This window comes from Vollenhovia emeryi, unplaced genomic scaffold (genome assembly GCF_000949405.1).
Source record: "Vollenhovia emeryi isolate VEMERY1.0 unplaced genomic scaffold, V.emery_V1.0 DF939157.1, whole genome shotgun sequence".
Taxonomy (NCBI): domain Eukaryota; kingdom Metazoa; phylum Arthropoda; class Insecta; order Hymenoptera; family Formicidae; genus Vollenhovia; species Vollenhovia emeryi.
In genome coordinates this window covers 1,714,210-1,724,874 of record NW_011967209.1, presented here as the reverse complement: position 1 = coordinate 1,724,874, position 10,665 = coordinate 1,714,210, and the positions used below count along the sequence as shown (strand labels likewise).

General features: G+C 39.1%; 5 protein-coding genes across 13 annotated transcripts in view; 3 read left to right on the top strand and 2 right to left on the bottom strand.

Moving 5' to 3' along the window:
• The first annotated feature begins 27 nt into the window (after positions 1–27).
• LOC105564971 (diamine acetyltransferase 2) lies at positions 28–1,329 on the top strand. Its single transcript, XM_012017774.1, has 5 exons — positions 28–345; positions 413–464; positions 542–744; positions 826–1,043; positions 1,117–1,329. Exons 1-4 carry the CDS (start codon positions 280–282, stop codon positions 994–996), a joined length of 492 nt encoding a protein of 163 aa, XP_011873164.1. The 5' UTR covers positions 28–279; the 3' UTR covers positions 997–1,043; positions 1,117–1,329.
• Positions 1,330–2,141: 812 nt separating this feature from the next.
• LOC105564969 (ATP synthase subunit s, mitochondrial) lies at positions 2,142–4,105 on the top strand. 4 transcript variants are annotated; one of them, XM_012017772.1, is made up of 6 exons: positions 2,142–2,158; positions 2,242–2,279; positions 2,475–2,572; positions 2,903–3,108; positions 3,415–3,577; positions 3,687–3,964. In XM_012017772.1, exons 2-6 carry the CDS (start codon positions 2,268–2,270, stop codon positions 3,793–3,795), a joined length of 588 nt encoding a protein of 195 aa, XP_011873162.1. In that variant the 5' UTR covers positions 2,142–2,158; positions 2,242–2,267; the 3' UTR covers positions 3,796–3,964. The 4 variants fall into 4 exon arrangements, with proteins under 4 accessions (XP_011873162.1, XP_011873161.1, XP_011873159.1 ...); XM_012017771.1 differs by having other exon boundaries at positions 2,216–2,279; XM_012017769.1 differs by adding an exon at positions 3,978–4,105 and having other exon boundaries at positions 2,154–2,279; positions 3,687–3,824.
• Positions 4,088–5,055, top strand: LOC105564970 (UPF0544 protein C5orf45 homolog). Its single transcript, XM_012017773.1, has 3 exons — positions 4,088–4,164; positions 4,241–4,309; positions 4,406–5,055. The coding sequence occupies exons 1-3, from the start codon at positions 4,114–4,116 to the stop codon at positions 4,952–4,954; spliced, it is 669 nt and encodes a 222-aa protein (XP_011873163.1). The 5' UTR covers positions 4,088–4,113; the 3' UTR covers positions 4,955–5,055.
• A 123-nt stretch (positions 5,056–5,178) lies between these two features.
• LOC105564967 (extracellular sulfatase SULF-1 homolog) overlaps positions 5,179–10,665 on the bottom strand; it is a 73,056-nt gene continuing 67,569 nt past the window's right edge. For 3 of the 6 annotated variants that reach the window (XM_012017764.1, XM_012017766.1, XM_012017765.1), the window contains exons 12-17: positions 10,409–10,588; positions 9,360–10,305; positions 8,579–8,980; positions 8,312–8,503; positions 8,160–8,250; positions 7,867–8,083 (exon numbers count right to left, since the gene is read on the bottom strand). In XM_012017764.1, the coding sequence (XP_011873154.1) occupies positions 7,990–8,083; positions 8,160–8,250; positions 8,312–8,503; positions 8,579–8,980; positions 9,360–10,305; positions 10,409–10,588 (1,905 nt within the window). In that variant the 3' untranslated portion in view covers positions 7,867–7,989. Of the gene's footprint in view, positions 6,227–7,866; positions 8,084–8,159; positions 8,251–8,311; positions 8,504–8,578; positions 8,981–9,359; positions 10,306–10,408; positions 10,589–10,665 lie in introns of those variants that run through there. The other 3 variants (XR_001009164.1, XR_001009165.1, XM_012017767.1) reach the window with 3 other exon arrangements.
• LOC105564983 (histone-lysine N-methyltransferase SETMAR-like) lies at positions 6,615–7,658 on the bottom strand. The gene has a single exon (XM_012017785.1). The coding sequence runs from the start codon at positions 7,656–7,658 to the stop codon at positions 6,615–6,617; it is 1,044 nt and encodes a 347-aa protein (XP_011873175.1).

The window sequence follows — 10,665 nt, the reverse complement described above, 5'->3', positions numbered from 1 at the left end:
CAACTGTACAATTTCGTGTGCGATGGACCCTTAGAGACCCTGTAATCAGCGACTGGCCATAAGAGTTCGTCAAATTCCTGCGAGTGAGAGAGAGACATAGGCTATCTCACTCCTTTGCGATTCTAGGAACATGCATGTGCATACATATACATTTTATATCGGCATAAACTCTAGCTCACGCTCTCGTCCGGTTGTATTGCACTTTACGCTATCTCGATACCTCTGAAAACGGTTTACACTCATTACGATACTTGAAGGAATCTCTACTCGTTATTGACAATGTCTGAAATAATTATACGAAAAGCTAGACGTGAAGACTGCGAGAGCATTAGAGCGCTCATACAGGTATAAGATTCTGGCCGACACGCAACCGCAGGTTGGACAATACGGACAACTATATTAATTTTTACAGGAATTGGCGGACTACGAGAAGATGCCCGACGGACCGCAGATCGATTATAAAAGTAAGATTCATGTGTAAATTGTGTACTGTGCTACGAGGCGTCTCCGGAAAATTGTCTCACGACAAAAATATCTTTAGCCCTGGAAAGAGACGGCTTCGACGGGCAACCGCTGTATTTCTGTAACGTGGCGACGTCAGCTGGAAGGGTCGTCGGATACACGCTGTCCTACTACACTTATTCCACGTGGTGCGGAAAGTCCATGTGCCTGGAGGACATCTACGTGACGCCGGACTTTCGTGGGAGACACGTGGGCAGCAGGCTTCTGAAAACCGTTGCAAAGGTACTGCTTTAATCGAGATTACGTGCGCCATGCGAGCGCAACGACACGTGGCGCCTGATTGTGTGAGATGTGCGATCGCAGGAGGCCATTGAGAACGACTGTCGCAAGCTGGACTTTATGGTACTCAAGTGGAACCCTGCGCAAGAGTTTTACAAGAGATTCGGCGCCAGCGACCTGACGTCTAAGGAGCAGTGGCATTATTATCGTTTCCCCGAGGAGGAACTGAGGAAATTGGCATCCGACTGCGAGTAGCACGAAAATCTTCTGTTCAATTAACAGCGGCCGAATCACTTGTACACGCACCGGCATAAATGCTGTCCCTATCCTTGTGAGGTGCACGCACACAACTAGAGCCCCTGTAGTTATGTGCGTGCACCTCACAAGGATAGGAACAGCATTTATGCGTGTACATACATTAGATGTCTAATGCGCATCAAACTTCATTTTATCGCGTGTCAAATGTGTACGTTAAAGTAATTAATTAAAACCAACTTGGACATTCAAAGGAAATTAATAAACAATAAAAGTCTTTCTTCTTGTCACCAGCAATATTCAAATAAAAAGAGATAAAAATGCTGTATGTTGTACCGTTGACCAAACTGGCAATATATTTATTTATCTACAGCAATCGATTTTTTTACCCCCAATTTATAATTTGTCACACGTACTACACGTATAGTCTCGTGAAATGCGGCCACATCTTACGTGATACATCATGTTCCCTGCTACCAAGTAATAAGATTCTACCTAAGGCACTCCCCATTATATTGTTCTTTAGTGTGCTGGTTTCTCTCTAATTTATTATTTTCCATTATTATATGTTTATACTATATGGTTTCAGTTTACTCGAGACGGAGCCGAAACGTCGTAGGCAAATAAATATATTGCCAGTTTGGTCAACGTACAACATGGCGAAATTAATAAAATCCGCATAAATTGTTCTCTTGATTGTAAGCCACGCGCATTGTATAAAGTTACGCGTGAATAGTGGCCGCGGTCCTGTGATACCTGATGCGTTCTAACATGCGTCGCGCGTATGATTATTTTTTGTTTTGCTTTTTCGACCGAATCTGTCTACGCCTCCTTTCGAGTTTTCAACCTGAAACCCTGCATTTCGAAACTCGTGGGTATCTGAAGCCTGTACTTTTCTCCTCCTTTCCTCTCTTCTCCTGTCTCGTCCCAACCAGTCCCGACTGGTCCCGACCGTCCCGACGCGTCCGGTCGCGTACCGACGTCGTTTTGAGTGCAGAAAGTACGCACGTGGTGCAGCCGCGGAGAGAGGAGACCGCTCGGCGGACTTGCGCAGTGAGCCAACTCCTCGTTATAGCGTCTCGTAGGAGAGGTGAGTAATTTAGGCTGATGGCAGACAACTATCCGTAAGCGCTTACGGACTTACGTAAGCCGTAGACTTAAGGTAAGGCAGAGAAAAACGTAAGTCCGTAAGCGCTTACGGATAGTTGTCTGCCATCAGCCTTAATCTTTCTGCGCTACGCTCAGCTGTGCGGCGTAAACAAAGAGACACGATGCTGCCGCACGTACGATATATTAATTGTATTTTGTCAACGATACGATTAACTGCCGTTTGTCATGTCGTTTCTTAAACGTGCCGAAAGGTGGTCGACTCGAGTCGCGTTTTTTCATTTCTGCAAAATAACGCGATACAGAATGTAGGATTTTACACGTTGGCTGTGTGCACGTTTGTTATATTATGTGAACGTTATGCGTTACAGATACCAAACGGACTGCGGATATTGAGCGCGATCCCGAGTCATTGCCGAAAAGCGCCTGACAGAGAATTCTTCTATTGGCTAACCATAATATTTAACAGGTACCCTGCGAAGCTTATATTCGCATTAGCTGCTTTCCTTTTACACTCGAGTGATACCGAGTCACTCAATTATGTGAGTATTTTATACTCAGATATGACGTCATTAATGTGAGTCTATTAAACTCACTAAAGCACATGATCTTGATCGTGCGCAAAAACTCTGTCTAGTTGAATCTCACTTCTCAAGAATCAAAAGGAACATGCATTCAACTGAGTTGAATGCATGTCACAAGTGAGATTTATCTGAGTTTTCATGTAAAAGGAAAGCAACTACTGTCTTCGCGATATCGCTCGCCAGCGCGTAGTTTCAAAGCGTTAATTCATTTTGAGGGTCGACCGCGAAAGGATCCAGTCTGTCGGCCCGGACCGTGCGTGTGCCGAGTGGCTCTTGAAGAACGGCGCCAGTGTCAGGTGGAAAGGCTTCTCGGAGTACCTGGGGGATTACAATAAATTATCGTCGGAAGAGAATCGATGTTACATTCAGGCGGTGGACGCTACAGATTCTGGAATAACGCACGTGGGATTTCCACATTTTGGTTGGTATCATGTTAAACATATGTGCGATGAAGTGTAGCGTCATTCGGTAATGAGATATTGCAGCGGAGAACCCTTGGCAGTACCGGTTGCTAAATTTTTCCTGTGATAATTTAGAAATGTTAATCTAGAATTTTTATTGGATGGTACAAGCGAAAGTGTTAACTGTATTACATTATGTTTCATGTTGTGACAGAGATAATTGCAAACAGTTGTTAGTTGAGAAAGACTTCCATTGCATATCACAAATAAATTCTTTCCCGTCGCTGTGTCGTTGGGTAAAAATATTGGTACTTACAGAAATTCAGTTGGTTGCAGGTACATTGACGAGATTAAGCTGGTACGTTGTTCTTACTTGTACAACACCGCCTTGCCACTATTGTCAGCGGTGAAGGATACCCTAACCACTCTTGAAATCAAAGAGTGCAAGAGTATAACTGATCAGGGAGTGCGCAGTTTGAAGAATCTCAAGTAAACACATTTGTAGTGTTACATGTGTTAAAGAATATTATTCTCAATATTTGTTACATCAACAAGATCTGTGGTTTAAACATTAAGTTTTTCTGTCTACGTTTTACAGGAATCTGAAGACCCTGAAGATCACTGGTATACCATACCTAGAGGATAAAGCTTCACTTAGGAAAGAACTCGCAGAAGCTCTGCCAAATTGCACAATAGAACTGAAATGAATTACATGATACATTGATACTATAGCAGAGTAAATATATCCAGATTTATGTCATTATTATAATACAATACTTTTCAGCGTGTATTTTATATATTGCATATATGAAACATTCTGAATGTAATGTGTACAGTTTATAAAGTATATACATAAAGAGATAAATTAAAAGTCAATTTTTTCTTCTAGGCATATTCGTGTATCCTGCTCCACATTTATTGTTCTATATTACATTGTATAATTTCTTGAGTAGCAGTCAGACCCGTCCTTGAATCTGAGCTCCGCATAATTTCCTCAGTTTTCGAATTACAAAATAGTTTCAACAATGCCTCAAGAAATGAATGTTTTGTGTTGTTATTCCTGCAAAATGTATCAAGTAAGCTTAAAGTGAATGAATTAACAATAACGTTCGTTACGAGATTCGGTAATTCGTTTCCTTCGTGCTTTTATAGGTACATATAGTGAAAAAAGCACGTAAATGGCAGTGCAAGTTGTGCAATGCAAAGCAATCTGTAAAGCAGGTGCATATTTAAAGAATCCATTAATGGCGACAAATAAGACAACTTGTTATAATTCTTGAACACTTTAATTATTAAATCACGCGTTTTTATTTCTAGATATATTTTCAAGGATCTGGCAAAGATTGTCGTCTTCACGTTCAGCATTTGAATTATTTGAAGACAACTGACACGTCATTTTTCTTACCTCCTGAACAAGAGAACAGTTACAATGACGCAACAAGTGCTGCTGAAGAATTAGATATTGATCAACCTATTGAAAATAAACAGGCAAAAGATCTAGACTCACCGAAGAAAGAAAGTTCATCTTCTGATACAGAAGATTCCTCGTTTAATGATATCCATGAGGTTGAAGATACGATAACAAATGAGAAATCTCTAAGTAATGCTGTAAATAATGATTCATGTACTTTCCAAGACACTCTAGATGATTGTTGCGATTCAGACAATGATGCGTGTGATCTAGATAATTTTGGAAGTAAAGATATTGCCAATGAGACAGAGAACCTATATTCTACAGGTGTTAATTATAATCCTAGTATCGAAGATAAATGCACTTTGCAAGATAGCGACAAATCAAGCAAAGATCATAATGATGCTATTAACATTTTTGAAACCTACGACGAATTAGATGACCCTCTTATTTAATTTTCTTGAATAATTCGTAGAATGTTCCTGTCTTTAATAAAAGATAACGCCGGAACTATATATTTGAATTAAATATAAATGAATTATTTTCCTGAAAAGTAACATTTTATTACAGAGTTTAATACATAAAAAATTGAAGAAAATATATGTCAAATTGTTTTTTTTCTCATAAATTTCAATATCCTATGATTTCAATTAAATTCATAAATTATTTACCTACTTCTCGTTATCTATGTACATACACATGTGTTTTTGTGGTAACTAATATTTTTTTAATTTAATATTTTCTATGTAAAGAGAGTAATATCGCAGAGATAAAATGTTTTTCTTCTAAATTCTAGACTTAAATACATTGTTTCCTTTTGTTACATTTCTTTATCGATAAAAATAAGTGAATAACAGTTTAGTATATGATGCAGAGGCCTTCAGGAAAGACAGAATGCTGGTTGCAAGATCGACTGTTGCCACATCAATTCTTAAATTCTAATCTACAACAAATAATATAAATTCGTAAACTACAGCAAACGGATCCATGCAATCATAAAAATGTAAATAATTAAAAACAATTATGTAGCAATCCAAGTATAAGAACAGTATATGTTAAATTGTATCGTACATATATCATGTTTATCTTTATTTCTTACTAGTTGTATTAATGTATGCCAGCATTCTATCTTTCCTCAATATGTATTATATGCATTACCAATAATTATTCTGCTATACTAAAACAGCTGTGCTAAAAAAATATGGCGACAAATATAATATTTATTGTTAGATTAAAAAAGTTAAAGTACCAAATAAAAATATTATAATTACAGTAATAGATTTGAACAATTTAAAAAATTCAATCAATGTTTAGATCATTTCTTTGCTTTAGAGTCGATAACAAGATATATAAAGAATGATGCTTATAAATGTTTTGGCAGTGCATTACGTAAGGACACGTGTACATTTAGTCATAGAAAGATAATAGGAGAGTTAAAAAAATGGCAGCGTTTGACAAACATTTCTGATTGTTACACAAATAATATATTGCAGAAAGATTGCAATTGGCAAGGGAAGATAAAGTTGTTCTTTTCGTTGTGCGTTCAGTCTTCTATTACACAGCTGATTTCAGTGATAATATGCTGATAAAACTTCTCAGTAGTAAGAAAATTTTCAGCTAAAATGTATATTGACATTGGTTGATATCGACATGTTAATAGTGAAGAAAGTAATTGTCAAATTTAATTTATTAACTTTTAAATAAATGCAATCAGTTTCGATGCATATCTGAAAAATCACAAACTATAATTAGACAAATTATTTACGAACATAATTATTTTTCTCACTAATTTTCATAAAAAAATTGTCATAAAAACATTTACAAAATAAAATAAAAACACCTAACTACATGTTTAATTATTCATAGTCCCAATTATATAAGATTTATATAAATAATGTAAAAATTACAATTATTATAATTTGCAAATGTGCTCCACATAGTGCATATAATATTCCTACAGTTAAAATCCGATAGTCGCCGTAAAATGTACTGAAAACATGCACAATGTGGATGTTTGAAAGTCAACGATAATAAAATTGAATTATTATTAATTCACGAAGGCCATTTGAAAAGTTCTTGAACTAAAATAGAAAACCAGCTTATATTTTTTTATCATTATTCCTTTTTATCAACATAATCTCCCTTGACATCAATACACTTGAGCCACCTGTGCTCCAAGATCATTATTCCATTGCGAAACTCTGATTCGTCAAGTGACGCAAGATATCCGTCAACTGCCTCTTTCACTTCTTCATCCGACGAAAATCTTTCCCCGGCAAGGAATTTCGTCAACCGTGGGAATAGATAGAAGTCCGACGGAGCTAAGTCAGGCGAATAAGGAGGATGCGGCAACAAATCGTACCTTAATTTATGGATTTTTGCCATCGAAATAGCATTTATATGGGGGCGCGCGTTGTCTTGATGGAAAATCACTTTTTTCTTCGCCAAATCTGGTCTTTTCTCGCAAATATTTTTATCCAATCGCTCTAAAAGACTAGTATAATACTCTCCACTTATAGTTCTACCCTCCGGAAGATAATCTATCAGTAAAATTCCTTTGGCGTCCCAGAAAATCGACGCCACAACCTTCCCAGTCGATGGAACCACCTTGGTCTTCTTCGGTGGCGGAGAATCGCTATGTGTCGACTGCTGCTTCACTTCCGGCTTATAGTTGTGGACCCAGGTTTCGGTGGTTACAAATCGGCGTACGAAGTCGGACGTGTTCTTCTTAAAACGCTCCAAACACTCTTGAGAGATCTGCATTCGGATGCGCTTCTGATCAATTGTTAGCGAACGAGGCACCCATCTCGCTGAGAGCTTTTTCATGCACAATTCTTGAGTTAAAATATGAAACGCACGCTCGTCCGAGATGCCCGCAACCCTAGCAATCTCGGACACTTTCAATCGGCAGTCCGTCAATACAATATCGTGGACTTTTTCAATAGCTTCGGGGGTCGTCGCGCTCTTTGGACGTCCACTGCGAGGGTCGTCCTCCAGGCTCTCGCGACCTCGTTTAAACTCAGCGGTCCACTTGGAAACGGTTGAAAACGAAGGGGCAAAGTTCCCTAAGGTATTTTGCATATCGGTATGAATATTTTTTGCCGACAAGCCCTTCTTCACAAAATACTTGATCACAGCACGCACTTCAAGTTTATCCATTTTTCAAGACTCATGCAGATATGTTCGTTCAAAGATCTGTTTAAAAAAATGATTATTTGATGGCTATTTGATGGAACGAGTTGGAACCTTACACATGTTTACGGAAGAGTTGCAACTTTCCACTTAACATCTGACGTTCGTTGTACGAATGCCATCTGCACCTAATTCTGAGAACTTTTCAAATGACCCTTGCAAATATCAGCTAATATAAGCCCGGTCTCTTCGTTATTTATTACTAAATAAATTAGGTTACTAAATGCGTTGCGAAATCAATGTATACCTAAGACAATTTGTCACGCAATTGTTGAAGCGTAAAAGAAAAGAAGACGGATCAGTATTGATGTCTATTACTATGACGTCGGGGATTTACTGAATCTTGATGATGTCGCCAGCTGCTTTGCCAGCTTCTATTGCGCCTGTTCCAACTGAGACAAAATATGATATCGTTGATATTAAATTCAAATATAATTTTAAATGTTTTAGAAATGTCTCTATACTGACTTCTGTAACTTCTTTCGCCTTTTATTGGGTGGACTGCCAAGTTCGCTCTCACGTATAATTTGTAACGTTGAAGGTACAAACATGTCTTCTGCTGCAACAATTAATGGGACACTTAGTGTTTAACATATAAACAAATTCTCGACAAGACGTACCGAATGCATCATTGTATTTTCTCTTGGAAATATATCGTTGATGTTGCTGCAGTTGCGGCATGGCCTCCCTAGCGCTACCGACCGTACAGTCCCATGTACCTTTGCATCCCTTCAAGTGCTCCAACTGATCATGCAGATACGATCTTTCGGTGGGAGTCAGAGATGACGCTCTATTCCACTGTTCAAATGGATCTGAACAAAATATTAAGGAGATCATCAATTATTGTTTTGTGACATTTTGCTCCTCAATATTTTTTTTATACACACCGAGTCTTAAATTGTAATACGTCACTAATCCTGTGGTAAACTCGCAGTAAAGGAAATCGTGCGTCTTGTTAATTGTACGTAGGCACGAATATGTGTTATTATTAGCATTCATGCAAAAGCAAAATGGTCCGGCATTCCACAGGGGTGCGGTACGCCAGTGATCGTTATCGTGCTCGAAGCAGTTCATTTTTTCCGTCAGGCACTCCTTTTCCAGCTTGGCTTTCTTCCTGAGTTTTCTCTCCTTCTTCCTTAAACGCTCCTCCTTCAATCTCCGCCTCTCCTCCCTAGCGATCTCCTTTTCGTCTTTTTTTGCGTCCGGCTCGCAATAGCATTTGTGTCGCGTTTCTACCGAAGTGTTTAGCATCGACGGCAGACGACCGTTGTTACTAGATGCGGTTAATCCTACGGCAAAAATTATATACAATAATGAAGATGTAAAATCTGGACCGATATGATATAAATCAATATGAAATAAGAAAGCCAATACGATCCGAACAGGATGTAGGTAGCCAATGGTTTATTGTGTGAATTTTTTTATACCGTTTCCAAGACGTTCTGTGCGCCGAATGCGTTCGGTCTTAAGACACAGTTCCTTTGGTGGAACAGTAAAATTCACATACTTTAAATCGAGACACGATTTTGTTTAAAAGTTATAAGATAAAAAATGCTCTTTAACCCTTTCGCGACTATGAAGACACATGTATGTCCCCAACAATAAAGCAATTTCGTGGTGAAAGGGTTAAAGATAGAAGCCGAGACAAATTAAAATTCATAATGGCACCTTGTTTGTGCTTTCTATCGGGAGATTCGAGAATGGTAACGTCGATTCTCGCTGGTCCAAGAATACCTGATGTTCTGTTCTTCTGCACTTTGGGATATCTCTTCACCGACGGCATAGTCGTCGGTGATGTGACGGACGTATTTCGAGGTTGATCGAAACTTTTATCGATAGCCGGGTTAGTCCTTGGCACTTCCGTCATACGCGTCGAAGTCATTGCTACAGTAGTTCCGGACTCAGTAACCGCAATCGACTCCATAGTACGATCTTCGTTGAAATCGTTATTACTTCTGAAAACTCCTGAATACTGAGTTTCTTGCCTCGTACTGCTCGCTTCTGTGGTAGCGGAAACAGTCGTAAATTTGTGATGACTGTAATTGTGTCTCTCGCGAGTCGTAGGATTTTGCGTAGACAATGTCACATCGCTGGTGATGTACGTTATATTCGTGTGCGGGACATCGTCGTGTACGCTATTCGTTAGCAGCGTATTGTTTCTACGATGGTGATGCGTTTTCCTACGCCTCTGCGGCTTATCCTCTTCGATTTCCGTTCGGTTTGTAGATGTTTCCTTAGTTTTCTGGCGGCGAGGCGATTTCTTCGGCTTAACTGTCGTCAGGACTGTCGTTGTTTCTGGCGTTTCGCCGACGGTCTCCGTGGTGGAAGTTTCGATAGGAGTTGTACCGTATTTATCAGGTTTCTCGTCCGTCGTCGACACTTTTTCATCCCTCGGAGTTGTATTAATTCCCGTAACAGACTCCGTAGTTGTGTTCATGATAAAATCTGCAGTAGTATGGGTAATTTTATCGTGCTTTTTATGATGGCGGCTCGCGTGTCCCTTTGGTGGATGATGGTGAGTTTTGTGCGAATTGCGAGTTTCCTCTGCGTCAGCAAGTTTCTCCTCGTTATCCAGAAATTGTGGCCGTTTGATCATTAAATGCCGGCGGATCTCCTGCAAATATATCGACGTTATTACAAACTTTAATTAAAAGATCTATAAATACATTGTACAAATTGTATGTATAACGTATTACTATTATGTTTATACAATTTACTTTCAACGTTTCCAGTTGCATTCGCATCTCTCGGATTTGCTGCTCAATCTCCCGTCTAGATATTCGCCACTCGTTAGGATCTTGATATATAGCTTGAGTGCAATTTACACCCCCTTCCGGTAACACCAAGCATTTTGGCGACAGTGACTTTCCCATGTCGGGCGACAAGTGACGAACTTGCTAAAATGATAAAATGATTCTTACTGGAAGTGATTCTCGGTGGATGTGTGTAAAATTAGCGTGAAATTGACGCTTCA